The following is a 27,865-nucleotide window of genomic DNA, read 5'->3' on the forward strand; positions in this document are numbered from 1 at the left end:
GGATGTAGCTCAGTTGATAGAGAATGGCGTTTGCAACGCCAGGGTTGTGGGTTCGATTCCCACGGGGGCCAGTATAATAAAAAAATATGTATTCACTAACTGTAAGTCGCTCTGGATAAGAGCGTCTGCTAAATGACTAAAATGTAGACCACCCAACGACCTCATAACTAGAAACCATGTAAAATTGTAGGAGAGAGTTTTCCATCAAAAAACAATACTTCAAAAACATAAATGCTTTTAAAACGATTTTATTATTTCAATATGTGTAGCTATGGCACAGCTTACAGCCTAACAGACTGGAGTTGGAGTGTCATCTCTCTTCCATATTGATGCTGTCGAGTGATGCTCTAGTGGTACTGTCTGCCGAGAGCGGACACAACTACAGCCAGGAACTTCTGGAAGGCTTCCTGAGTATCAGCAGTGAAACCGGCGGGACCGAGCTTGGCGGCCACGCACACGGTGATGCAGTCGGCGAGGAGCTGTGGAGAGGGGACCGTACAACAACCACATGGAAAATGAAATATTGGAATAAGCTTTACATCGGCTCATAACGCTATTTAATGAAAAATACTATTTATTTTTGTATTTTGTTTTAGTTTGCTAAAGTTTAATACTCACCCTGAAGTTGTCGGGATCCACGTGCAGTTTCTCCGAGTGCATCACACTCAGTGCAGTATAGGTGTTTTTGATGTCATCCAGGTTCTTCACAGCTCTGTCCAGTCCGTGCATCACGGTCTTACCGTGCTTGGCCACGGCGGGGTTACCCATGATGGCAGCGGGTGTGGACAGGTTGCCGAAGGTGCTGAAGTGCCTCTGAGTCCATGGACACACGATCAGAAGTCTAAAAAGAAATAAAACAGGCTGCAATTACAATTATACTTCACAATTAACACGGTCTGTATCGCACCAAAGGTGAACACCGCGATTAGTGCTAAATAGCCTAGGTAGCCTATTATCGTGTTATTTTTTAATGATATCCACATAAATATTACAAGAATGTACCTGGCCAGGGCCTGGGGTCCGATCTCATCCACGCTGATCTTTCCCCACAGGCCTAAGATGGCACTGCGCTCAGCATCTGTCCAGTCGACCATATTGACGTTGTTTGTTGATTTCCGTTGGTACTTGCAAAATGTTCCAAGGGATCCCTGAGCTTTTTGTCTCCGGGGACGTCCAATTTATTGATGTTCAGCATCTCCGCCCTGAACAAAACACAGAAAATGATTGGATGAATGTCTTGAGGGGGCAAGGTCCTCCGGTGAGGCACAAATCGGCATTGTGCCAACTTCATCCCACCTTTAAATAATTTGCTTGGTCATTTAGGCGTTGCCAAATTCAAATGATTACGGATGAAATAAACAAGTCATGATTAGCCTTCATAAACACATTGAGAGCTTGGGACTATAAGATTCTATCGGCATTTTTGTCAAAAGTTATTGAGTTATTGACGTAGCCTTGTTCTGTTCAATGTTCTCTACATACTGCACATAGTACTTAATACCCCAATTAATATAGTTAAGTTCAAAAGAATACAAGATAATAAATGTATGACACCATTCAAACCAATGAGGGTTCGGAACTTTAATGCCAATTATCTCAGGATAGAACCTTATTTAGCCCTAAATTCTCTTTTAATATATTGTTGTAATATTCACATTGAATTGCAATATTATCTTTATAAAATGCTAATTATTGATGGAAGTGTTTATGTAGGGTCTCATAAAAAATAAATAAAAAATAACTAAATTGGGAGTAAACTATTAAAGAAAGAGCATGACTCAAAATGTGTTTTATCTTCATATTCAGACGGCCCCACCCATTTGATAGTTGCATATTTCTGTTTTTTTTTTAATGATTCATCGAAATGTCAGATGGGGAAAAGTCGTTTTTATAGGCCTTCATCAGGGGAATTACATGATAAGTTCTAACTGGACACTATTCAATTAGGATATTAGCCTATTTAATTAAATGAAACTACAGCTTTTTGTTTAATTCCTCTGAAATACAATGCACGTAGCCTATATATTGTTACAACGATTTGTGATAGGCCCAGGCTACGCTTTGCAACCAGAACAAAACCTTTCCGATTATCAGGCCTATAATTTGTCTCAGTATTTATGTGTTAACTGTGAATATTGACTATATAGGCCAAATTGGACACTTCTTCATTTGATTGCTAGTTGCCAATCCGATCATGTTGCAAATATTTGTCAGTGTTGGGGAAACTACTCTGAAAATATCGTTTACCAAGCTAGCAATTACTTCACACTGGAAGAAATTAAGCTACAATAAAGCTACCCTTAAGAAAAATAGAAAGTTACTTTGGCAAAGTAGCTCACTATCCAAACTACTTCGTGAAAAATGATCATATGTAAATCTGAAATGCCATTGAGTAAAAATTGCAAGTCAGATCACTTTGGGGTAATATGTTGACAGTGTGTATTTTAGCCTATTAACACAAAAACGATGTTTCAAGTCAGAATTAGGAAGGTATAATGCCAAAAAAGGAAATGATTGCCTACTTCATCCATATTTTATTTTATTTTGCAAAAAAAGCAGTGTGTAGTTCCAGTAGTTAGCTGCTACATGACAAAAAAAAGTAGTTAACTACCAAGCTACTGCAAAATGTATTTTAATTACTAGTTGAAGTACATGCAGTCCACGACTCCCCAACACTGTCTTTTGTACAGAATCACATAGCCTATACTCACCAGTGAGTGCTGCAATATTGGACCTTACGACTAAACCTTAATTGTAAAGAAAATATTGAGGTATTAAGTGTTTCAGAAACACTTTGTTATTCAATCTATATGAAATAAATACATGCAATGTTATGACAGTATTTTTAAAAACGAAATTATTATGTGCAAATGTCATATTTTGGGCACTACACGAATTGGCTCAGTTCCATAAAGTATAAAAAAACATGAATCATGTCTTGGAAAAATGCCCAATCAGAGGAGGAGCGGAGATTATATCGGGGTGTGCCTTCTCTCATGCCTCAATAAAAACAGCCTCTGAGAAGTATACCCTCACACGCTTCTTTTCTTAGCATCCTCATTTAAGTGGATAAACGGACAAGACAGCTATGAGTCTCTCAGCCAAGGACAAAGCCAACGTGAAGGCCATCTGGGGCAAGATCCTCCCTAAATCCGATGAGATTGGAGAACAGGCTCTTTCCAGGTAATTACATAACGATGTATGATAAATTATATAAGGACATGTTTATTCAAATTATTAACACATAACTCCTCAGTCAATTCTATGGAAGCTATGAACGCGTAGCCTATCTCAGCAAAAATATGGACGGGATCCCCGACCGTGTGAATTATTATTTAAGATGAATTTTGGCTCACCTGATTTCTAATGTCCACGACAGGATGCTCGTCGTCTACCCCCAGACCAAGGCTTACTTCTCCCACTGGGCTTCCGTGGCCCCCGGTTCCGCTCCAGTGAAGAAGCACGGCATCACCATCATGAATCAGATCGATGAATGTGTTAACAACATGGACAATCTCTTTGGTTTCTTGTCCAAGCTCAGTGAACTGCACGCCACCAAGCTGAGGGTGGACCCCACCAACTTCAAGGTAAGAGAATAAGACTGGAAAGAACACACACAAAAAATCGGAGTTTTTACCTGTGTGAAGGTGAAATAATCTATTCCCTTTTCATTTGCAGATCCTGGCTCACAACCTGATTGTGGTCGTTGCCGCCTACTTCCCCGCCGAATTCACCCCCGAGATCCATTTGTCCGCGGACAAGTTCCTGCAGCAACTGGCTCTGGCCCTGGCCGAGAAGTACCGCTAAACGGGAGTTCAGCTGTTAAACTGTCATCCGAGCTACAAGCTCTCAGTCTCACGTCAGAATTAGACGTTCATCCATGTTTCTCAAATGTAATGTCCTTCTGTAATTGACACTGACAATAAACCTAATTGAAACTCATACCGAGGTGTTTGTTTGTCATTTTCGTTGTCTCACATTCAGAGGGGTCATACCCATAGGGGGCCCCTCAGATTTGTCCTCTTAAAAAAATAAATAATGATAAGAATAATAATATTTTTTTCTCTGTAATACTACTAGCCACTTAGCAATTGTATGAAGTTGGCTTTAGCTAGCTCAGACGGGTTCCCAATCTCCCAAACTCATTATCTACCAATAAGTCATTTCAGGCTATCAATCAAGTTAGAGAAGCATGCTTGTCTAACTATCTTAGCTAGCATGCCTGCTGGCAAGGTTGGTAGACTTTAGAAAAGCAAGCAATAACTACATGTACTGAATAAGAATAACATTCCTTTCAATCTTTTACCCAGATTTTAGCAGAGATGCAGAGAATAATATTTCATTTCTTTAAAAAAGAACAGGAGGATACAGACAGCTCAAGATGTATGTTTAGATATGCAGAAAAATTGACATATGTTTTGCATAGAATTAAGCAGGAAACATCTGTTTCAGGTGTTTGAAAAATGCAAAATCCTCAAATTTAGGGACCACCCCCCAGCCATCCTCACTTACTTTGTGCCCCCTCAGATATTTGGCGGGCATGAAGCCCCTGCTCACATTGTTTTGTGATTTACAGTGCATTTGGAAGGTATACAGACCCCTTGACTTTTTCCACATTTTGTTATGTTACAGTCTTATTTTAAAATGGATTAAATTGTCTTTTCCCCCCTCATCAATCTACATACAATACCCCATAATGACAAAGCAAAAACAGGTTTTTAGAAATGTTTGCAAATTTATTTTAAAACCCCCCCGGAAATATCACATTTACATAAATATTCAGTAATTTGTTGAAGCACCTTAGGCAGCGATTAAAGCCTAAAGACTTCTTGAGTATGACGCTACAAGCTAGGTACACCTGTATTTAGGGAGTTTCTCCCATTCTTCTCTGTATATCCTCTCAAGCTCTGTCAGGTTGGATAGGCCACTTTTCAGGTCTCTCCAGAGATGTTCGATCGGGTTCAACTCCGAGCTCTGGCTGGGCCACTCAAGGACATTCAGAGACTTGTCCCGAAGCCACTCCTGCGTTGTCTTGGCTGTGTGCTTAGGGTCGTTGTCCTGTTGGAAGGTGAACCTTCGTCCCCAGTCTGAGGTCCTGTGCGCTCTGGAGCAGGTTTTCATCAAGGATCTCTCTGTACTTTGCTCCGTTCATCTTTCCCTCGATCCTGACTAGTCTCCCAGTCCCTGCCGCTGAAAAACATCCCCACAGCATGATGCTACCACCACCATGCTTCACCGTAGGGATGGTGCCAGGTTTCCTTCAGACGTGACGCTTTGCATTCAGGCCAAAGAGTTCAATCTTGGTTTCATCAGACCAGAGAATCTTGTTTCTCATGGTCTGAGAGTCCTTTAGGTGCCTTTTTGCAACTCCAAGCTGGCTGTCATGTGCCTTTTGTTGAGGAGTGGCTTCCGTCTGGCCACTCTACCATAAAGACATCATTGGTGGAGTGCTGCAGAGATGGTTGTCCTTCTGGAAGGTTCTCCCATCTCCACAGAGGAACTCTGGAGCTCTGTCAGAGTGACGATCAGGTTCTTGGTCACCTCCTGACCAAGGCCCGTCACCCCGATTGCTCAGTTTGGCCGGGCGGCCAGCTCTAGGAAGAGTCTTGCTGGTTCCAAACTTCTTCCATTTAAGAATGATGGAGGCCACTGTGTTCTTGGGGACCTTCAATGCTGCAGAAATGTTTTGGTACCCTTCCCAAGATCTGTGCCTCGACACAATGCTGTCTCTGAGCTCTACGGACAATTCCTTCGACCTCATGGCTTGGTTTTTGCTCTGACATGCACTGTCAACTGTGGGATCTTATATAGACAGGTGTGTGCCTTTCCAAATCATGTCCAATCAATTGAATTTACCACAGGTGGACTCCAATCAAGTTGTAGAAACATCTCAAGGATGATCAGTGGAAACAGGATGCACCTGAGCTCAATTTTGAGTCTTATTGCAAAGGGTCTGAATGATTATGTAAATAAGGTATTTCCGTTTAATTTTTAATAAAATTGTTTTCAATTTGTCATTATGGGGTATTGTGTGTAGATTGATGAGGGGGAAAAAAACAATTTCATCCATTTTAGAATAAGGCTGTAAAGTAACAAAATGTGGAAAAAGTCAAGGGGTTTGAATACTTTCCGAATTAACTGTATGTTGTGGCCAGACATTACTCTGGATTGTCATATAGCCTACACTCAGGATAGCGTGATTGATTTCCCTGCTGTAACTGCCCACAAAACCATTTATGGAACTACACTCTAAAATGTAGGGGTTCAACAAGGGTTCTTCTAAGATCCTCAAAGTTCTTTGAAGAACCTTTAGGGTTATTGGCACTGAAAATTACCCGCAAAGGGTTCTTCCAAGAACCCCATAGGAGGTGGGGTTAACCGAGGAACCTCCTTAGTTGGTGGGGGTTCTTGCAGGAACCTAACTGCCCAGCTGAAACATTTGGATTTGAATTTGAAAGGACAGTAGGTGCAGGCACTTAACTGAAACATTTAAAGATCTCCTCAATTTAAGGAAAGGGTTGTCCCTTGTATGATCTAAATTGATATGTTTTATGATGATACCATCTATCTTTTCATATTTGTGCAAATCTTTCTAAAACAGAAAATGGACAGAATTCAATGGATATCAATCAACAAAGAGGTAAGAATTTGTCTGCTATAAGATGGTGAAGGCTAGCTGTATTGGGTGCAGATTACTGAACTTTTGTGTCTGCAGGTGAGGAGGCATACAAAGGTATGTCAATTGGTATTGGTATGTTATTTTACATTTTAGTAATTTAGCAGAAACATTTATCCATTAACTTACAGTTAGTGAGTGCATACATTTTTGTTTTTCATACTGGCCCCCGTGGGAATCGAACCCACAAACCTGGCGTTGCAAGCGCCATGCTCTACCAACTGAGCACCACGGGCTATATATTATGCGTATCACATGTACCATCCTCCTTCCTTACCTCTTCAATGAAAATCCCATAGGCCTCAACATTATGGACAAGGTATGTGTATGAAAACCATTATCAAAACAGTTTTTTTCATTCACATTTACCACGAAAACTAAGGTATGAATACTGTCGTCTGCATAAAACATTAACATCAACATGCCAGAGGATATACCCATTGGACTTGGGGCTCTACTGGGAGTTTACCTTATATTTGAATTTTTTTATTCTGCTTTGCTGCTAAAATCATAATAAAAACTGACAACTAAAATATGGTGTTATTGTTGTTATTGTTATGGTTATTATTATTATTATTATTAAATATTATTATTATTATTATTATTATTCATAATAGGGGAGGGGGGAGTAGTTCAAAAATTAATCCCAAAAAGTTATTCAAAGGGTTCTTTGAGGATCCATTGAAAGGGGTTATTTGAAGAACTTGTAGGATTTCCCCCATAGTTTCAGTTTGAAGAACCCCTAAAGGATCCTCCAGAAACTTTTTAGAGTGTATGTGGTAGCGGCCTATAAAACCAATGTAGTATCTAGACAATTTACAATTTTGCTGACGTTTGCAAATCGTGTCTTAGAGGATGTTGACTCAGCTTGAGGAAGCATCTGGAGAGCATTTCTATAGGGGCACCCTAAAACAGAGGAAGTCTGTTATGTGGAGTCCTGGGATTGGTCTGTAGGGGAAAACACCCATATCAGGTTACATAGGATATATATACTATGGTTTGGGACAAAGGAGGGGAGAACAACATATTAAGAGATTGGGCCGTTGTTCTCCAGATGTCTGCAGAAGTCTGTAAATTGGCGCTGAGATCTTCAATGTAATAAATAATTATAATCGAGGACAGTGTCAGCGGATTTCTTGTTCTCACAGCATCTCAGCATAGTTCTCGACACTACACCAACAACAATTTTATTAACATATTGTTGCTTTAGTAAATATCAGGTTTATTAATTATCAATCGACAATGATCAAGAGCTCATTTATGATTTTCAATTAATAGGATTTGACTGCTTATTTGACCAAATCACAGACTTGAGTACATATAGACCAAGGCTGTGTAGGCAATCACTTTGACTATGGCTGCAAATAGGCTATTGAGGCGGCTTATTATACTTTACGCAATAATAATGCACTAAATCACAGATTGAGCACATCATTGCGCACATGTTGTCACACATCATGAAACATATTGAGGCAAAAAGTACAGACCGTAGCCTAGTGGCAAAATATAACTCAATTGGTTGAATATGAAATTAATTTCAATATGATTGAAATAGCCTTTATATGCCCATGTATGTAGGCTACATATTAATACAGTCACCTCGTTTTTCATTTGAAGCATACTTTTATCCCTCACTTGTTTGTAACAATTGCAGATACTTAAATTGTATCTGTTTTTGTAGTCAACTTCGTTCTGACGTTACTGGCAGTCACAATCAGACAGATAGGCTAAACATCTTGATTCCATGTTTAGCGGATATCTTCTGTAAATGAATTGACGCGGAAGGGCAAAAAAACATCTAACCATGCACTTTGGTTGCTCTATGAGTGGTCTGGATCACTTGTAGACCTGCAAATGTTTTGAAGAGCGTTTTTAAGAGCCACTTTACTTACGAAGGCTCTGGGAAACGACTCGGCTTCTAAAGACAAAAAGGTTCTACACTGTAAGGCTTTTCTGTAATTTTCAACAGTAAAACACTGTAGAATGCACAGTAAAATACCTTACATTTATTTTACAGCATTAATGCTGTAGATTGCACTGGATTATGGGTAAAATGCTGAAAAATACAGTTATTAACTGTAATTGTAAGCCCCCTGTAAAAATTACTCTAACTTACTGTATTTCTTTACAGTAGTACCCGAACGCTTCTGTAGTTGGCGACGCCAAACGGTCTGTGGTGTGTGTGTGTGTGTGAGAGAGAGGGAGAAAGAGAGCTGTATCGCATATAAATGATCTTAAGGCTACGAAGGCTCTGGGAAACGAGGCCCTGCGACTTATATATATGCTTTGTAAATATTACCTGTAAATAGTTTACTAAAGTGTTCTGCATCGTACTGGCCGCCCACTTGTTTTCTTTCTTCGATTACCTGCCATATAGGGGCCTAGCTCCACTTCCCTCATCTAAATAGGGTATAGCCTAAATATTGATGTTGAGGATTTGGTGGCGGAACTGTTCCCAAAATTGCTAAACGAATATAATCACTTGTCTGGGGTGCATTTACAAATACCGACTGCCCATGGCTGCGACAACCACTTTCATGAACTTCTGCCAGGTTACCTGGATTTCAGGAGTGAAAGCTGCTCCGAACTTGGCGGCAATGACAATTGTGAGGACGTCAGCCAACACCTGTGGACAAAAAACAAAGAAGGAAGACGTTAAATAAGACTGCCGTTTTTGTTTTACCTTTGGAATTAGACATATTGTTCTGAATGTTATACGTGTAGGCCTAACTCAGTATAGCCTAAAATATAAGCCTATTTCTCAAGACAGAAGGCATACCATGAAATTGTCAGGGTCAACGAAGAGTTTGTTAGCGTGGGTCCCGCTCAGTGACTTGTATGTGGCCAAGATGTTGCTCATGTTCTTCACAGCTTTATCCAGAGCTCCACACACGACCTTGTCGTGAGCAGCAACTTTGGGGTTGCCCATGATTGCTGCAGGATGGTGCTCTTCTCTGCATCTGTCCAGTCAACCATGTTGTCAGTGTTTGTTCTTCGGTTTTGCAACAAGATAAAACAAATTAATATATTGTGTAGGGAGACATATTGCATGCCACTAATATTTATGAGTGCGCTCCACCCACTGGAGGCGGCGCATGTGACGCATAGACTCCTGAGTGGCGCAGTGGTCTAAGGCACTGCATCGCAGTGCTAACTGTGCCACTAGAGATCCTGATTCGAATCCAGGCTCTGTCTCAGCCGGCCACGACCGGGAGACTCATGGGCGGCGCACAATTGGCCCAGCGTCGTCCAGGGTAGGGGAGGGAATGGCCGGCAGGGATGTAGCTCAGTTGATAGAGAATGGCGTTTGCAACGCCAGGGTTGTGGGTTCGATTCCCACGGGGGGCCAGTATAAAAAAAAAATATGTATTCACTAACTGTAAGTCGCTCTGGATAAGAGCGTCTGCTAAATGACTAAAATGTAATGTGATTGGCTCTGGCAAAGATAAGTATTGGACAAGTGAGCTCTTCAGCTCTCGAACTTGATGACATAAATTCCAATCATTTATCTGATAAAAACGACAATAAACGTTAATTTATTCGTTGTTACATTATCAAGTCTGTAGGTTAGATCCTAAAATCTGAAATCATATGTAAATAGGCCTATACAGTTTTATCTAGATTACCAACGTTTCAAAATTCGCATGATCACAGCTAAACAGTTTTAATTGATCCAACTGATGCAAGAATAAAAGCAAGGTTATGGCAAAACTCTTCCGAATATTACATTTCCTTCATTGCTGTGTATATGGCTATTCAAAGGAAATAATTGAAAAAGATGCAATTTGATAATTCCAGCCTATTCCGGCCTACAATTTGGCACAGTTTCTTATCTTATTCAGACCGGTCCCGCCCATTTTAAGTTATTAATTTCAAGACATTAAATGTGATAAGCAGGAATGTCCAGTATTATTTGCGGATAGGTGTGTACCCATGTCCTCGCATGACCTCTCTGACTTTTCTTTCGATCATTACATTTTACATTTTAGTCATTTAGCAGACGCTCTTAACCAGAGCGACTTACAGTTAGTGCATACATTTTTCATACTGCCCCCCGTGTGACTCAAACCCACAACCCTGGCGTTGCAAACGCCATGCTCTACCAACTGAGCTACAGAGGGCCTCCTTCACAAGTTTATTTTGCAGAAAGACATTATTGGAGGAAGTCGACATTCTCCATGTTTGTTTCATGTGAATGTTGTACATATTTTAGTCAGAGCCTTAAACACATGGCACTCCATGGTGTTTGAAGTGCTCTGCATTAGTAAAACCCCTTCCAGCAAGGCTGAAGTCTGGCAAAGCCCAGCCTCATCTTCCTACCATCCAGACATCAACTGTAAACGGTTTACTTTCTCTCAAGAGTTTCCTTTTACTGAACACAGGGTTATTGCTGCTCAAGCCTCATCTCCCTCACAATAAATTGAGTTTTAGATTCTTAAGATGGGAAAAAAGTCTGAGAAAAAACTAAGCTATAGACACTTACCAGCTAAAATGGCAGTTGTTTGCTTATTACCCTTGAGGCTGTAGAAAATGTATTCATAGTAAATGCTTAAACACCACCTACAGGGGAATGAAGTACACAGGCATGCATAATTATGGTTAGTATGCAGCTATGATACTTTAAAAGCATTAGTATGGTGTTCCTTTCTCTTTTTATATAATAATTGGCTAATTATAGGACAAAATATTGTTAAGGGTATTACCGCCATAGTGGAAAAGACGAGGTGCAATCAGGCAATACACTTTCCATGACATAGACTGACCAGCTGAATCCAGGTGAAAGCTATGATCCCTTATTGATGTCACTTGTTAAATCCACTTCAATCAGTGTAGATAAAGGGGGAGGAGACAGGTTAAAGAAGGATTTTAAGCCTTGAGACAATTGAGACATGGATTGTATATGTGTGCCATTCAGACGGTGAATGGGCAAGACAAAATATTTAAGGGCCTTTGAACGGGGTATTGTAGTAGGTGCCAGGCGCAACGATTTAAGTGTGTCAAGAACTGCAACGCTGCAGGGTTTTTCACGCTCAACAGTTTCCTGTGTTTATCAAGAATTATCCACCACCCAAAGGACATCCAGCCAATATTAGGAAGGTGTTCCTAATGTTTTGTAAACTCACTGTATATTGTGTACAGTCCTAATTTCACATGCCATTTTTCCAAAAATAAATGTTGTGATCTCCAAACTAAACACTCGGAAAAATGTCATTTCTAAATTGCCATTTGTTCATTTAGCCCCTATTACATTTTCCAACAGCAGAGTGACTTTCTTAGCACTTTCATTTGAATTAAGACACTGAAGTACGACGTGGATGAGCTACAGTTTAGCGACCATCTCGTAATCAACGTCCTCTTGCATGTACGTTCCACCGAGCACAGCTCATTTGGATCCTATTTTCTGTATTGCATTGTCTCATCCCCAATGCAGTCAGCTAGGCCCAGCGTTGGAGCATGAACTAGATTTGGTGAACTGTGTTCGTGAATAATGCATTTTGTCAGTGGCGTCCTGGCATTTGCCCGATGGGATTGCCTCTGGAGCATTCGCCGGGGTCTGCATTTCTGTTAGGTGACTGATGAAACACCTATGCTGAGTATTTCACACCTGTCAGTGACGTCACCAGGTGGAGATGAAAGATGGAAATATCAGGAGGAACCACATGACGTGATGCTTCAGCCTTGTCGCATTTACAGCACATTACAGGGACCTTGAACTTTTTACTAGCTTACTGCCACTATATTGGATTTGCAGACAGGCATTAAAAGGTATAAGCTGGAACATTTGATGTACTCTCTCGACGTTAGGCTACCACAGACAGCCTCTTTATGTGTTCCCACTGTGAGATATGCTGCATGTGATTGAGATAGTTTAGATCATCATTCGAAGTCCAATCAACCTTTTAATTGGGAATCATATCCAACTTCAATTGAACACCAGAATAGGCATATCATAGATACATACAAATGTGAAATACGTCACCTTGAATAAATATTTTCTAATTGAATGCAGGTCTTTGAAGGTGGATTTGATTTCTACAATTGAATTTACAGATGTAATATATATTATAGAACTCTACAAATCAAATACATAGCCTACCTTTAATTATTTAACCTTACGTAGGATAGAACAACATTTGCGTAATAATCTAAGCCTATGCCATTTCAAATAGCCAATGAACTATCAATGAAATATTTGGCAAAAGCAGCTGCATCTTTTAATTAACTTATTGGAAATATATGCTCGATTAGGCTACTCTGAAACATTTCGTTTTATGCAACGAAAAAAATCAATAATAATAATATAATAATAATAATTTCTTAAAGAAAGAATGTTGAGAATTATTGTGTTTAACCTGCTGACAGCGACCTATGTGCCTACCCGGATGAAGCATTTTAAAATACAATAAGTCAACTACTTTGATTACATTGTAGACACAGACGATGGGAGAAATGTGATACGCGTAATGCTTAGAAGTTGAAAATCTAATAAAAACGCATATGGTACAAACTATTCTGTACCTTCCTTTACAGGATGCTGACTGCTTACCCCCAGAATAAGACCTACTTCTCCCACTGGGCTGACCTGAGCCCCGGCTCTGCTCCAGCCAAGAAGCATGGAATCACCATCATGGGTGCAATTGGTAATGCTGTCGGAAAGATGGTGTAGTGTATTGAGATTATGATGGTGTTAAATGTTTTTTAAGTGGAACTGAAATAATGTTGATTTTAGTATCAAGAGGGAATGTTTTAGTGTAACGCCACATACAACAGACAGGAAGTGTGTTGTAGACAGGGGAGACTGGTGATTGGCCAGAAGAGGGAGCATCTTTTTGCATTGTTTATAAATAGGGGCTAGACTACAGAAAGGGCAGAGCAGCCATTCTGAGGCGTCACTCTCCGGGTGTCATGTCACCTGTCACTTATGCTGAAGTTTGTGATCTGAATAAACTTATGATCAAGGATTCAGTATGAGCGGACTCCTTTGTTTATCAGCAATAATTGCCACCACTCACTCGATACGACAATGGACAACCTCGTCGGCGGACTGAGTGCTCTGAGCGATCTGCACGCTTTCAAGCTACGTGTTGACCCTGGAAACTTCAAGGTTCGCTCCCAGATAATCTATTGTCTGTATATTGATCACTCTCGACATCAATTCTAAGTCTGTTGCTATGGCTTAATCCTTCAATATAAACTTTTAAAATATACTTTTCAGATTCTGTCCCACAACATCCTTGTGACCCAGGCTGTTCACTTCCCTGCGGATTTCACTACCGAAGTGAACATTGCTGTGGATAAATTCCTTGCAGCCTTGTCCACTTCCCTGGCTGACAAATACAGATAAGACCATCATGAAAGTCCAAAATTGGACTTCAGTTCCTGGTCTGTGTCACGGTTTCGGCCGAGGCAGCTCCTCCTCCTTGTTCGGGCGGGTTTCGCCGGTCGTCGTCTCCGGAGTACTAGCTGCCACCGCTCCATGTTTCCTGTTTGATTAGTTTTGTCTGTTAGCCACACCTGTCTTGTGTTACGTCTCATTAAGCACCCTATTTAGTTTCCTTGTGTTTAGTGTAGTGTTGTGTGTAATTGTTTTGTGTCAGGTGTTTATGCGTGTCCCGTGTTTCGGCACGCCATTTGCTAAATTAGCTTCCTCCTCGGTTGAGGAGAGTTTTGCGCCCTGTGTTTGTGCGCTCGTGTTTGGACGCCTGTGTGCGTCTTTTGGCCTCTGGCTGTTTTTGGATTATTTTGCACTCTCCAGTAAAGCCTTGTTGGACTGTCTCTCTGCTTCTGCGCCTGATTCCACACCACACCCTTTCGAACATCGTGACAGAATTACACACCAGATATGGAATCAGCAGGAGCACACGTCGACAGCGTGGAGGAACGTCTCCTGGGACAAGAGCACCGCATCAATCGGATCGGGCACGCTTTGGAGGGCGTCATGGACACCCTTCGGCGATGGGAGACCAGCGGTGTTCCCACAGCCCCACCTGTCGCTCCTTCACCACCAGACAACCAGCCCACCCCTCTACCGGAACCCAGTGGAATTCGGCTCTCGCTCCCGAGGGCGTACGACGGCTCCGCTGCCGGGTGTCAGGGGTTCCTTTTGCAAGTGGAACTCTACCTGGCCACCATACACCCGGCGCCCTCGGGATACGAGAGCGTTTCCGCCCTCATCTCCTGTCTCACCGGCAAGGCGTTGGAGTGGGTCAACGCCGAATGGAGGGGAATAGACTCCGCCACAGTCACCTATGCGGAGTTCTCCCGCCGTTTCCGTGCGGTCTTTGACCATCCACCAGAGGGAAGAGCGGCGGGGGAACGTCTATTCCACCTCCGACAGGGGATGAGGAGCGTACAAGAGTTTGCGCTGGAGTTCCGGACTCTGGCGGCTGATGCGGGGTGGAATGAGAAGGCCCTCATAGACCACTTTAGGTGTAGCCTTAGGGAGGACGTCCGCAGGGAGTTAGCTTGTAGGGACGCTACATTAACGTTCGACCAGCTTGTGGACATGGCTATTCGTCTGGACAACCTACTCACGACTCGCGGACGTCCCAGATGGGGGCCTCCCATTCCACCCTCCAGCGCCTCCGAGCAGAGTCCGATGGAGCTTGGAGGGGCTGGCGCTAGAGGGAGACGAGGTAGGAACCCGAGGGGGGCAGTCTCCTGCACCAGGTGTGGCCGCGGAGGGCACACCGCGGCTAGGTGCTGGGGAGGGTCCTCTGAGGAGGGAGATGGCAGGCCATACAGTGGGGAGTTCTCCCAGGTGAGTAGGCGCCCTACTTACCCAGAGCTTTCTGTCGTCCACTTTACATTACCTGTTTGTTTTCCACAGGTTGCACCTCGTTCCCAGCATAAGGCGCTAGTCGATTCAGGCGCAGCTGGGAATTTTATAGATCGTAAATTCTGTGTTAAGTTAGGGATTCCCCTCCTTCCAGTCGATAAGCCTTTCCCCGTACATGCCTTAGATAGTCGTCCGTTAGGATCTGGGTGGATTGGGGAGCTCACAGCGCCACTTAGGATGGTGACGCAGGGGGGTCATGAGGAGATGATTCAACTCTATCTGATTGACTCTCCTGCGTATCCGGTGGTACTGGGGCTTCCCTGGTTGACTACCCATGATCCTACTATTTCGTGGCGAGAGAAGGCTCTTAAAGGGTGGTCTGCTCAGTGTGAGGGGTTATGTTTGGGTGTTTCCGTAGGGGCGACCTCGGTGGAAAGTCCGAACCAGATGTCAGCACTGCACATTCCTCCTGAGTATGAGGATTTGGCACTCGTGTTTAGTAAAACCCGAGCGGCACGATTGCCACCTCATAGACAGGGGGATTGTGCGATAGACCTCCAGACAGGAGCCGCGCTTCCGCGGAGCCATGTGTATCCTTTGTCACAGGAGGAGAAAAGGGCAATGGAGACTTACATTGCCGAGTCTCTGAGACAGGGATACATACGGACCTCTACTTCTCCCGCGTCCTCGAGCTTCTTTTTTGTGAAGAAGAAGGATGGAGGTCTGCGTCCGTGTATTGACTACCGCGGTCTCAATCAGGTGACTGTTAAATATAGTTATCCACTTCCGCTGATTGGGACTATGACGGAGTCATTGCACGGGGCACGGTTCTTCACAAAATTGGACCTCAGGAGCGCATATAATTTGGTGCGCATTAGGGAGGGCGATGAGTGGAAGACAGCATTTAGTACTACCTCCGGCCATTACGAGTATCTCGTCATGCCATATGGGTTAATGAATGCTCCATCAGTCTTCCAATCGTTTGTAGATGAAATTTTCCGGGACATGCAGGCGCAGGGAGTGGTGGTGTACATCGATGATATTCTGGTGTACAGCCCTACTCGGGCCGAGCATGTAGCCCTGGTGCGCAGGGTATTGAGGAGACTGTTGGAGCATGACCTGTATGTCAAGGCTGAGAAATGTCTGTTCTTCCAGGAGTCAGTTTCCTTTTTGGGTTACCAGTTGTCTGCGTCAGGGGTGAGAATGGAGGTGGACCGAGTGTCCGCCGTGCGTAATTGGCAAACCCCAACGACGGTTAAAGAGGTGCAGCGGTTTTTGGGTTTTGCGAATTACTACCGGAGGTTTATCCGGGGGTTTTGGACAGGTGGCAGCTCCCATTACGTCTCTTCTGAAGGGGGGTCCGGTGCGCTTGCAGTGGTCGGCTGAGGCGGACAGGGCTTTTGGGAGACTGAAGGACCTGTTTACCTCGGCTCCGGTGTTGGCGCACCCGGATCCCACTTTACCTTTCCAAGTGGAGGTGGACGCGTCTGAGGCCGGTATTGGGGCCGTTCTATCTCAACGCTCGGGTACACCACCTAAGCTCCGCCCCTGTGCTTTTTATTCTAAGAAGCTCAGTCCGGCGGAGCGGAATTATGACGTGGGGGACAGGGAGCTGTTAGCCGTAGTACAGGCCCTAAAGGTGTGGAGGCATTGGCTTGAGGGGGCTCAGCACCCTTTTCTCATTCTGACCGATCACCGTAACCTGGAATACATTCGGGCAGCTAGGAGACTGAATCCTCGCCAGGCTCGATGGACTATGTTTCGCCCGGTTTGTGTTTAAGATCACTTACATCCCTGGGTCCCAGAACGGGAAGGCAGATGCTCTGTCCCGCCGGTATGACGCGGAGGAGAGGTGCGTGGAGTCCATTCCCATACTACCGGAGTCTTGTCTGGTGGCACCGGTGGTGTGGGAGGTCGATGCGGAGATCGAGCGGGCGTGCACGTACCGACCCTAGTCCTCCACAGTGTCCGGTGGGTCGGACGTACGCCCCGCTCGAGGTCCGGGATCGGTTGATTTATTGGGCTCACACGTCTCCCTCCTCTGGACATCCGGGTATTGGTCGGACAGTGCACTGCCTTAGTACGAAGTACTGGTGGCCAACGTTAGCCAGGGATGTGAGGGTTTATGTCTCCTCCTGCTCAGTGTGTGCCCAGTGTAAGGCACCCAGACACTTGCCCAGGGGTAAATTACAGCCCCTGCCCGTTCCACGACGACCCTGGTCTCACCTATCGGTGGACTTTGTTACCGATCTTCCCTCCTCACAGGGGAATACCACCATCCTGGTCGTTGTGGATCGGTTCTCTAAGGCCTGTCGTCTCCTTCCCATGCCGGGTCTTCCTACTGCCCTACAGACCGCTGAGGCTCTATTCACTCACGTCTTCCGGCATTACGGGGTACCCGAGGATATAGTGTCCGATCGAGGCCCCCAGTTTACCTCCAGAGTCTGGAGAGCATTTATGGAACGTTTGGGGGTCTCGGTGAGCCTTACCTCGGGTTACCACCCGGAAAGTAATGGGCAGGTTGAAAGAGTTAACCAGGATGTGGGTAGGTTTCTGAGGTCATATTGTCAGGGCCGGCCGGAGGAGTGGGCGAGATATGTGCCCTGGGCCGAGATGGCACAGAACTCTCTCCGCCACTCCTCCACTAGACTAACCCCTTTTCAGTGTGTATTAGGGTACCAGCCGGTTCTGGCACCGTGGCATGAGAGCCAGATCGAGGCCCCCGCTGTGGATGAGTGGGTACGGCGCTCGGAGGAGACGTGGAACGCTGCTCACGTCCATCTGCAGCGTGCCATACGTCGACAGAAGACGAGCGCCGACCTACACCGCAGTGAGGGGCCAGTGTACGCACCTGGAGATCGAGTCTGGCTCTCAACCAGAAACCTACCCCTCCGCCTGCCCTGCCGGAAGCTGGGTCAGCGGTTTGTGGGGCCTTTTAAAGTCCTGAGGGAGATTGAATGAGGTGTGTTACAGGTTAGAACTACCTATTGATTACAAGAATATTAACCCCTCATTCCATGTGTCTCTCCTCAGGCCGGTGGTAGCTGGTCCACTCCAGGACTTGGAGATTGAGGAGACTCCTCCGCCCCCGTTGGAGATCGAGGGGGCTCCGGCGTACACTGTTCGGACCATCCTGGATTCGAGACGCCGGATGGGGGGTCTCCAATATCTCGTGGAGTGGGAGGGGTACGGTCCGGAGGAGCGGTGCTGGGTGCCGAGGAGGGACATTCTGGATCCGTCCCTGATGACCGAATTCCATCGTGGTCATCCTGCGCGCCCTGCTCCGCGTCCTCCTGGGCGTCCCCGAGGCCGGAGGCGGCGCGCGGCTGGAGCCGCGCGTCAAGGGGGGGGGGTACTGTCACGGTTTCGGCCGAGGCAGCTCCTCCTCCTTGTTCGGGCGGGTTTCGCCGGTCGTCGTCTCCGGAGTACTAGCTGCCACCGCTCCATGTTTCCTGTTTGATTAGTTTTGTCTGTTAGCCACACCTGTCTTGTGTTACGTCTCATTAAGCACCCTATTTAGTTTCCTTGTGTTTAGTGTAGTGTTGTGTGTAATTGTTTTGTGTCAGGTGTTTATGCGTGTCCCGTGTTTCGGCACGCCATTTGCTAAATTAGTTTCCTCCTCGGTTGAGGAGAGTTTTGCGCCCTGTGTTTGTGCGCTCGTGTTTGGACGCCTGTGTGCGTCTTTTGGCCTCTGGCTGTTTTTGGATTATTTTGCACTCTCCAGTAAAGCCTTGTTGGACTGTCTCTCTGCTTCTGCGCCTGATTCCACACCACACCCTTTCGAACATCGTGACAGTCTGTTGTTATCACAATAAAATAAACAGGCAATTAATTAAGTTATGTACTCTGTTTGTGTCCTTATTCCACCACAGTTCACCATCACAAAGTCATATTTGAATTTCATCACTACCACATCTAGATTGAATACATTAAATGAAGAAAGGAGGGAATAAATTATTAAATAGTGCTTTAGGCCCACCATGGACTAGCTCAGTATGTTGTTCTCCATAACTTTGGATAGCCTATCTAATACGTGTAACTAGAATTTTGCTGACCTCATTTAAAATTTGATGAATGTGGAGTTGTTCCCGATAGGGGTTGGTAAACTGAATGGGCTATTGTTAAGTTGCGTCAATTCAAATCTGGTATTGGGAACAAAAGAGGTCAACACGACTTCTAAGATATACTAGTATTTTAATTAATGTAAACACTTCAATGGTAAATATGATGTTCGTATGGGTCCACTGAAATACCACGCAGGGCATTCAGAGAACTGAGCCATTTGTTATAGGTTCTTCTTTAAATACTGACAGAGATAGTTCCCGCTCCCTGCTGGCCTATCAGAGAAGAGTCTGAGCGTGGTTTAGACTTACTCAGCCTATCGTTGGCGCACAGGCTGGTCCCAGTCCCTTGGCACTTCACTGTTGCACACTGTTTACAGGCATAAGTTGTTATCATCACAACTTTTCCCGAGTCAGCACCCATAGACACAGTTCCCTGTACTTTCCCACCCTAACTATACTCTTTGTACCTACGTCCTTGGACGGTTCACAAAGAGGCAGTGTTCGTGTATGTGAGACACAAATTCTTATCTCCCCCTACTCCCTAACAGCTCCTCACATGAATCACAGCTTGTTATGTTAAACAATTTATATCAGTACAGTACAAACCTATTATGTTTAATCATTAATGCATTCTTTCTAAGCTAGGCATCACATCTAGTTATAAGAAAATAGAACCCCACACTATATAGAATGAACGCTGCTTGCACCCGCCCGCCCGACTAGAATCACTACTCTCGGCGGGTCTGACTTAGAATTTGTGGACAATTACAAATACCTAGGTGTCTGGTTAGACCGTAAACTCTCCTTCCAGACTCACATTAAACATCTCCAATCCAAAGTTAAATCTAGAATCGGCTTCCTATTTCCCAACAAAGCCTCCTTCACTCATGCTGCCAAACATGCCCTTGTAAAACTGACCATCCTACCGATCCTTGATTTCGGCGATGTCATTTACAAAACAGCCTCCAACACTCTACTCAGCAAATTGGATGTAGTCTATCACAGTGCCATCGTTTTGTCACCAAAGCCCCATATACTACCCACCATTTTGACCTGTACGCTCTCGTTGGCTGGCCATCACTACATATTCGTCGCCAAACCCACTGGCTCCAGATCATCTATAAATCACTGCTAGGCAAATGAGGCAGAGGCAGAGGTAACATCTGTTTGATAACATCGCTAATAGACCAGACACTAACAAGAGGTAAGAGACAGAACTTGTCTGTTTGGTAACATCGCTAACAGACCAGACACTAACTAGAGTTAAGAGACAGAACCAGTCTGTTTGGTAACATCGCTAATAGACCAGACGCTAACTAGAGGTAAGAGACAGAACTAGTCTGTTTGGTAACATCGCTAATAGACCAGACACTAACTAGAGGTAAGAGACAGAACTAGTCTGTTTGGTAACATCGATAACTGACCAGACACTAACTAGAGGTAAGAGACAGAACTAGTCTGTTTGGTAACATCGCTAATAGACCAGACACCAACTAGAGGTAAGAGACAGAACTAGTCTGTTTGGTAACTTCGCTAATAGACCAGACACTAACTAGAGGTAAGAGACAGAACTAGTCTGTTTGGTAACATCGCTAATAGACCAGACACTAACTAGAGGCAAGAGACAGAACTAGTCTGTTTGGTAACATTGCTAACAAACCAGACACTAACTAGAGGTAAGAGACAGAACTAGTCTGTTTGGTAACATCGCTAATAGACCAGACGCTAACTAGAGGTAAGAGACAGAACTAGTCTGTTTGGTAACATCGCTAATAGACCAGACACTAACTAGAGGTAAGAGACAGAACTAGTCTGTTTGGTAACATCGCTAATAGACCAGACACTAACTAGAGGTAAGAGACAGAACTAGTCTGTTTGGTAACATCGATAACTGACCAGACACTAACTAGAGGTAAGAGACAGAACTAGTCTGTTTGGTAACATCGCTAATAGACCAGACACCAACTAGAGGTAAGAGACAGAACTAGTCTGTTTGGTAACTTTGCTAATAGACCAGACACTAACTAGAGGTAAGAGACAGAACTAGTCTGTTTGGTAACATCGCTAATAGACCAGACACTAACTAGAGGCAAGAGACAGAACTAGTCTGTTTGGTAACATCGCTAACAAACCAGACACTAACTAGAGGTAAGAGACAGAACTAGTCTGTTTGGTAACATCGCTAATAGACCAGACGCTAACTAGAGGTAAGAGACAGAACTAGTCTGTTTGGTAACATCGCTAACAGACCAGAAACTAACTAAAGTCTATTAATCTAAAGTGGAAGTTGGGAGAGTTACTGTATATTTGAGTGTTTCAGTGAAACGTGAGGGAGGCCCAGCTCTCTCGCTTTCCCAGATGCTTAGTTAATTTCATTCCGATCTCCTTTGCATTATTGTAGCCTATTCTGTAGCCTGTCAACTATGTGTCTGTCTATCCCTGTTCTCTCCTCTCCGCACAGGCCATACAAACGCTTCACACGGCGTGGCTGCTGCCTCTCTAATCTGGAGGTCTAATCAGGAATCCTCATCTCTCCCAAGTGGACATTCTCTCTTTTCCCCCTGACCCATCTGTCTATCTCCTCATTTGAATTCCATGCTGTCACAGTCACTAGCCCATTCAAGCTTAACATCCTTGTCATTAATCGCCCTCCAGGTTCCCTTGGAGATTTCATCAATGAGCTTGATGCCTTGATAAGTCCCTTTCCTGAGGATGGCTCACCCCTCACAGTTCTGGGTGACTTTAACCTCCCTACGTCCGCCTTTGACTCATTTCTCTCTGCCTCCTTCTTTCCACTCCTTTCCTCTTTTGACCTCACCCTCACACCACCCCCCCCTACTCACAAGGCAGGCAATACGCTTGACCTCATCTTTACTAGATGCTGTTCTTCTACTAATCTCACTGCATCTCCCCTCCAAGTCTCCGACCACTACTTCGTATCCTTTTCTCTCTCGCTCTCCTCCAACACTACTCACTCTGCCCCTACTCAGATGGTAATGTGCCGTCGCAACTGTGGGGATCTAGATGTGATGCCTAGCTTAAAAAGAATGCATTAATGATTAAACATAATAGGTTTGTACTGTACTGATATAAATTGTTTCACATAACAAGCTGTGATTCATGTGAGGAGCTGTTTTAGGGAGTAGGGGGAGATAAGAACTTGTGTCTCACATACACGAACACTGCCTCTTTGTGATCTGTGAACCGTCCAAGGACGTAGGTACAATAAGTATAGGGGAACAGTGTCTATGGGTGCTGACTCTACAGGTTGTGATGATAACAACTTATGCCTGGCAACAGTGTGCAACAGTGAAGCGCCAAGGGGCTGGGACCAGCCTGTGCGCCAACGATTGGCTGAGTAAGTCTAAACCACGCTCAGTCTCTACTCTGATTGGCCAGCAGGGAGCGGGAACTATCTCTGTCAGAGTATTTGAAGAAGAACTTAGAACAATGGATCAGTTTTCTGAGTGCCCTGCGTGGTATTTCAGTGGACCCGTATATACGAACATCATATTTACCATTGAAGTGGTTTGCATTAATTAAAATACTAGTCTATTTTAGAAGATGTGTATTGACCTCTTTTGTTCCTAATACCAGATTTGAATTGACACAACTTAACAATTGGTGACCACCGACTGTGATCTGGTAGAAGGGACTTCGCTGGGTATTGTCCGGCCCATTGGACATCTCTGTCATTGGACGGTGTGTTTCACAAAGAGTCCGGACTACTAAAAACAGGTAAGCAGACACCTATTATTATATAACTAAAGTTCTGCACATTGGCTTTATCCAAATTAATTTTGTGAAACACCTGTTTGATGTAAGTGAACTAAATTATGAAACTATTATGAGTAGATAAGCACCATATTGTGACATGTAAACCTGTGGTGAATGTGATGTTAAACCTTGGTACCATAGAGTATCGTTTCACCGGCACGTACCAGAAGGCTAGGTACGGCTAGGATCGGGGAAAAATACTGAAATCCCCAGGCTAGGACCACCTGGGGTGGGAACTGGTGGTACAGGGAATTATTGGCTTAAAAGTGTTGCGCTATTGACACGTTTCAGAAGGCTGGATACGGCTAGGATCATAGGGACACTTAAGTTTTAGTCGACTCCAGGCTAGGATCACAAGTGGTGAGAACTGGAGGCGTAGGGAATTATTGGTTAAAGGTGTTACACTATTGACACGTATCAGAAGGCTAGATACGGCTAGGATCATAGGGACACTTACATTTTAGTTGACTCCAGGCTAGGATCACAAGTGGTGAGAACTGGAGGCGTAGGGAATTATTGGTTAAAAGTGTTGCACTATTGACACGTATCAGAAGGCTAGATACGGCTAGGATCATAGGGACACTTACATTTTAGATAGTGTTGCACTACTGACACGTATCAGAGGGCTAGATACGGCTAGGATCAGAGGGGCACTTTAAAGTATAGGGTGTCGTATGCATGAGCGTGTGAATGATCCCAGTGTGTTTGCAGACGAAATAAAAGAGGGAATGCGGGTTATTAAAATTAATAAACCTGTATACCTTGATAGAAAACTAATTAGGAATTAAAGATGTCTGTGGCTGTCCAAACTGTATAATTTGTGAATAACTGTTGGGTTTGTGGTTGCTTAAACCGTATAACCCGTTAATAACAATTGGGAACATAAAGGTAAAATAATGAATAACTAGTATGACTAAACTGAAACGTTTGAACTGATATAACTGAACTGTAACGTTTGATGTTTGACATAGCATAATACTGGTTTTAAATAATTATGTTGAGGAAATTTGGTTTATTATTTGATTTAACGTTTGATGTTTGACCCTGCAAAATATTGGTTAAATAAATAGACTGAAATAATTTGGTTTATCATTGAAATATAAATATGCACCGACTTTAACTAATTAGGTGGGAATAATTTGATTTAAATAAATAGACTAACGTACTTTAAATAACGGCAGAATATTGGAAACGCTAAAACGAAAAGCAGACAAAGCCTGTTCCGACTGGACACAGGAGGGGAGGGGCTGGAGACAGCGAGAGTGTGGCTTTTGAAGAGTCAGGAAAGACAGGCGGGTGATTTGTGTCGATTGGGAGTTGGCTGGGATCACCACGGGGCGATTGTTTGAGAGGTACCTATAAATTTCTAACGATATATACGTATGAACTTTCTCACCCAAACGTAGACGTACGTCATGGGTGAGAAAGTAGAGAATATTTGCATTTTTGGTCATTTGGCAGACGCTCTGGTCCAGAGCGACTTATGGGAGCGATTGGGGTTGAGTGCCTTGCTCAGGGGCACATCGGCAGATTTTTTGCCTGGTTGGCTCGGGGATTGGAACCGACGACCTCTCGGTTGTTGGCGCGGCGCTATTGGTCACTAAGCTGCCTGCCCCTCCATTTGAGTTTAAGGTTGTGCCGTTTTTTTATCATGTGATAAGGTTTAATGTGTAATCGGACCATAACTAATGTGGGTATGGAAGTAATGTATAAACAGTGGAGAGCCAATAGGGGGCTCCATTGAACTATTATGTTTTGTTGGGCATTTCGGTGGAAGTCTGTGTGTATGAGTGAATTCAACGGCTGGTGTGGGTGGTGACCGGATGCTACGGAGTATTTGGTTTGGTGATGTTGAATGGACAATTTGTAGCGTGTTTTGGGGTTAAATAGAAAGACTCACTTATTCAATAGGGAATGGGTGAAGGGAGAGAGAGCATTACTTTGTGTTGCTGAATGAGGTGAGAGCTAGTGCGGCTTTCATTTGGTGACGTCACTTGCTCTATGAACTGGAAGTATTTACTTTGAAAGCATCACGGAATGTGTGGGGTGACTGGCGATGTATGTAGAAGGTCCCGGGTTCGAACACAGGTAGGGACAGTGGGTAAAGCTTTCGCATTGGGGCTATAGACCTAGATTACTACGTGGATTGAGAAATGGGAAAGGTTGAATTAGATAGCTTGAGTAGAAGTATTCTAGAAAGGTCTATGAAAATGTGTTGCAGGGTCCCCGCGCTTTCCCCGAAGGAGCAAGGGGAGGGGTGAGAGATAGTTCAAATGATAGGAATATCATTAAATGTATGCTTATCAATGATAGCAAGTATTTGTTTTATTAATTAGGGCCTAATCAGAGAGAACAGTTAAAGAAATTGAATAGCGAACTGAAATGGTGATAGAGCTGTGAAAATTATTTAAGTTGAGGACAAAGGAGAATAATTTATGGCTCTGGTTAGCGAAAAAAAAAATATATATATATAGAGACAGTCAAGCTGTCACGGTTTACTAAGCCAGAACCCAGAAGCAGACCAGGACAAGGTGAGTTGAAACGAAGGTGAGTATTTATTTAACAGATTCCAAAAACGATGTAGAATAATCCAGGGGACAGAGCGGACGGCGGAGATGAGTTGGTGGAGGTGCAGTGGTGGATCCAAGAATGGCTCGGCAGCCGCCGACAACCAGGCAGGGGTTGGGTGAAGGTTCCGGGAGATTGACTGCAGATAGAAACAAAACGGAGGTAAGTACACGGCAAGCCAACAAGGTGCAAAACAACAAAACTAACGCTAGAAACTCCAAGGCTGATACACTGACAAACATACTGTTCATGGCTAACGATCCGGCAGGGAATGGATGTTAGGCCAGAGCCTAAGAAGGGTGATGATCAGGACCAGGTGTGCAGATTGCTGATGGGATGCAGGTGCGGAAATCAAGAGAGCTCGCGGAGCGTTCCAGAACCCTCGGGAAACTGGAGATCACGAACAGAAAAACTAGTCCACAGACAGGACCCGACTCAGACTGCCGGAATCGTTACAGTACCCCCCCTCCGACGAACGCCACCGGGCGGACTCCCCGGAGCGCCAGGATGGAGGCGGTAGAAGTCACGGATGAGGTCAGCATCTAGGATCTGTCGCCGCGGAATCCAACTCCTCTCTTCCGGACCATACCCCTCCCAGTCCACGAGATACTGGAAACCCCGGCCCCGCCGTCTGGAATCCATAATGCGTCGCACCGTGTAGGCAGGACCACCTCCGATCATCCGAGGAGGAGGAGGAGGAGGCGGAGGAGGCAACAGAGGACTGAGGAAAACAGGCTTGAGGCAGGAGACATGAAAGGTGGGATGGACTCTGAGCGTCCTCGGGAGTTTGAGTCGAACTGCCACCGGATTGATCACCTTCTCCACCACAAACGGACCAATGAACTTCGGTAACAACTTCCTAGACTCAGTCCGTAAAGGAAGATCCCGTGTGGCCAACCAGACCCTATCTCCGATGCTATAGGTGGGAGCGGGGATCCGGCGACGATTCGCCTGGAGCTGATACCGGTCCGAAACTCTAAGGAGTGCCTTTCTGGCCCGATGCCAGGTCCGGTGGCAACGACGAATATGGGCCTGAACAGAAGGCACTGAGAGCTCCTTCTCCTGAGAAGGGAACAAGGGAGGTTGGTAGCCATACAGGCACTGGAAGGGAGACATCCCAGTGGCAGATGTAGGGAGAGTATTGTGGGCATACTCAACCCAAGGCAACTGAGAGACCCAGGAGGTGGGGTTGGAAGAGGCCAGGCAGCGTAGCGTGGATTCCATCTTCTGGTTGGCTCTCTCCGCCTGACCATTAGATTGGGGGTGAAAACCAGATGTGAGACTGACTGTAGCTCCAATGGCCAAACAGAAGGACTTCCAGACAGCAGAGGTAAACTGAGGGCCACGGTCGGAAACGATATCACTGGGCAACCCGTGGACCCTGAAAACCTCCCTAACCAGGATCTCGGACGTCTCCGAGGCAGAGGGAAGCTTGGCAATTGGCACAAAGTGGGCGAACTTGCTGAATCTGTCCACGATAGTCAGAACGACCGTGTTCCCCTCAGAAGCGGGCAACCCAGTGACAAAGTCCAGGGGCCAGATGCGACCATGGTCGCCGGGGAATAGGAAGGGGGTGAAGTAGTCCAGAGCTGGGCCGATTGGTACCCTTATTCTGCGCACACACTGGACAGGCAGCAACATAACCCCGAGTATCCTCGGCCATGGCAGGCCACCAAAAAGCGTCTGCGAAGAAACGCCATCGTCCGAGCCACGCCAGGGTGACAAGCCATCTTGCTGGCGTGGGACCATTTGAGGACCGCAGGACGAACCGACTCAGGCACAAACAACCGACCGGGTGGACCGTTACCGGGACCGGGCTGCGTCCGAAGAGCCGCCATCACCTCCTCCTCAATCTTCCACCTAACAGCTCCCACGACGCAGTTCCGGGGGAGAATTGTCTCGGTCTTGGACCCACTCTCCTCCGTCTTGGAGAACATCCGAGACAAGGCGTCCGCCTTGCCATTCTTAGAACCAGGTCGGAACGTCAGGGAAAAAATTGAA

The 27,865-nt window shown here is 44.9% G+C and overlaps 4 protein-coding genes across 4 annotated transcripts; 2 read left to right on the top strand and 2 right to left on the bottom strand.

The window, feature by feature from the left end:
* Positions 1–232: 232 nt before the first annotated feature.
* On the bottom strand, positions 233–1,163 carry LOC121569092 (hemoglobin subunit beta). Its single transcript, XM_041879728.2, has 3 exons — positions 1,003–1,163; positions 619–841; positions 233–479 (listed from the first exon to the last, which is right to left on the bottom strand). Exons 1-3 carry the CDS (start codon positions 1,092–1,094, stop codon positions 348–350), a joined length of 447 nt encoding a protein of 148 aa, XP_041735662.1. The 5' UTR covers positions 1,095–1,163; the 3' UTR covers positions 233–347.
* Positions 1,164–3,013: 1,850 nt separating this feature from the next.
* LOC121569089 (hemoglobin subunit alpha-4) lies at positions 3,014–3,942 on the top strand. The gene is made up of 3 exons (XM_041879726.2): positions 3,014–3,183; positions 3,380–3,587; positions 3,679–3,942. The coding sequence occupies exons 1-3, from the start codon at positions 3,089–3,091 to the stop codon at positions 3,805–3,807; spliced, it is 432 nt and encodes a 143-aa protein (XP_041735660.1). The 5' UTR covers positions 3,014–3,088; the 3' UTR covers positions 3,808–3,942.
* A 5,231-nt stretch (positions 3,943–9,173) lies between these two features.
* On the bottom strand, positions 9,174–9,623 carry LOC121568660 (hemoglobin subunit beta-1-like). Its single transcript, XM_041879067.1, has 2 exons — positions 9,456–9,623; positions 9,174–9,302 (listed from the first exon to the last, which is right to left on the bottom strand). Exons 1-2 carry the CDS (start codon positions 9,603–9,605, stop codon positions 9,174–9,176), a joined length of 279 nt encoding a protein of 92 aa, XP_041735001.1. The 5' UTR covers positions 9,606–9,623.
* A 482-nt stretch (positions 9,624–10,105) lies between these two features.
* Positions 10,106–14,021, top strand: LOC121568659 (hemoglobin subunit alpha-1-like; the record flags this gene model as incomplete). The annotated part of the gene is made up of 4 exons (XM_041879066.2): positions 10,106–10,125; positions 13,208–13,330; positions 13,697–13,781; positions 13,893–14,021. Coding segments are annotated over 4 exons (357 nt in total), but the record flags the coding sequence as incomplete, so codon positions are not given.
* Between the last annotated feature and the right edge of the window lie 13,844 nt (positions 14,022–27,865).

This window comes from Coregonus clupeaformis, chromosome 7 (genome assembly GCF_020615455.1).
Source record: "Coregonus clupeaformis isolate EN_2021a chromosome 7, ASM2061545v1, whole genome shotgun sequence".
Lineage (NCBI taxonomy): Eukaryota > Metazoa > Chordata > Actinopteri > Salmoniformes > Salmonidae > Coregonus > Coregonus clupeaformis.

Bases quoted from the DNA above. Each gene is read 5' to 3' on its own strand.
- LOC121569092 (XM_041879728.2), bottom strand. From the start codon at position 1,094: ATGGTCGACTGGACAGATGCTGAGCGCAGTGCCATCTTAGGCCTGTGG. The intron at 842-1,002 runs GTACATTCTTGT...ATTTCTTTTTAG, and splicing joins GGACCCCAGGCCCTGGCCAG to ACTTCTGATCGTGTGTCCAT. The intron at 480-618 runs GTGAGTATTAAA...CCCTCTCCACAG, and splicing joins TGGATCCCGACAACTTCAGG to CTCCTCGCCGACTGCATCAC.
- LOC121569089 (XM_041879726.2), top strand. From the start codon at position 3,089: ATGAGTCTCTCAGCCAAGGACAAAGCCAACGTGAAGGCCATCTGGGGC. The intron at 3,184-3,379 runs GTAATTACATAA...TGTCCACGACAG, and splicing joins GGAGAACAGGCTCTTTCCAG to GATGCTCGTCGTCTACCCCC. The intron at 3,588-3,678 runs GTAAGAGAATAA...TTTCATTTGCAG, and splicing joins TGGACCCCACCAACTTCAAG to ATCCTGGCTCACAACCTGAT.
- LOC121568660 (XM_041879067.1), bottom strand. From the start codon at position 9,605: ATGGGCAACCCCAAAGTTGCTGCTCACGACAAGGTCGTGTGTGGAGCT. The intron at 9,303-9,455 runs GTATGCCTTCTG...TTTTGTCCACAG, and splicing joins TTGACCCTGACAATTTCATG to GTGTTGGCTGACGTCCTCAC.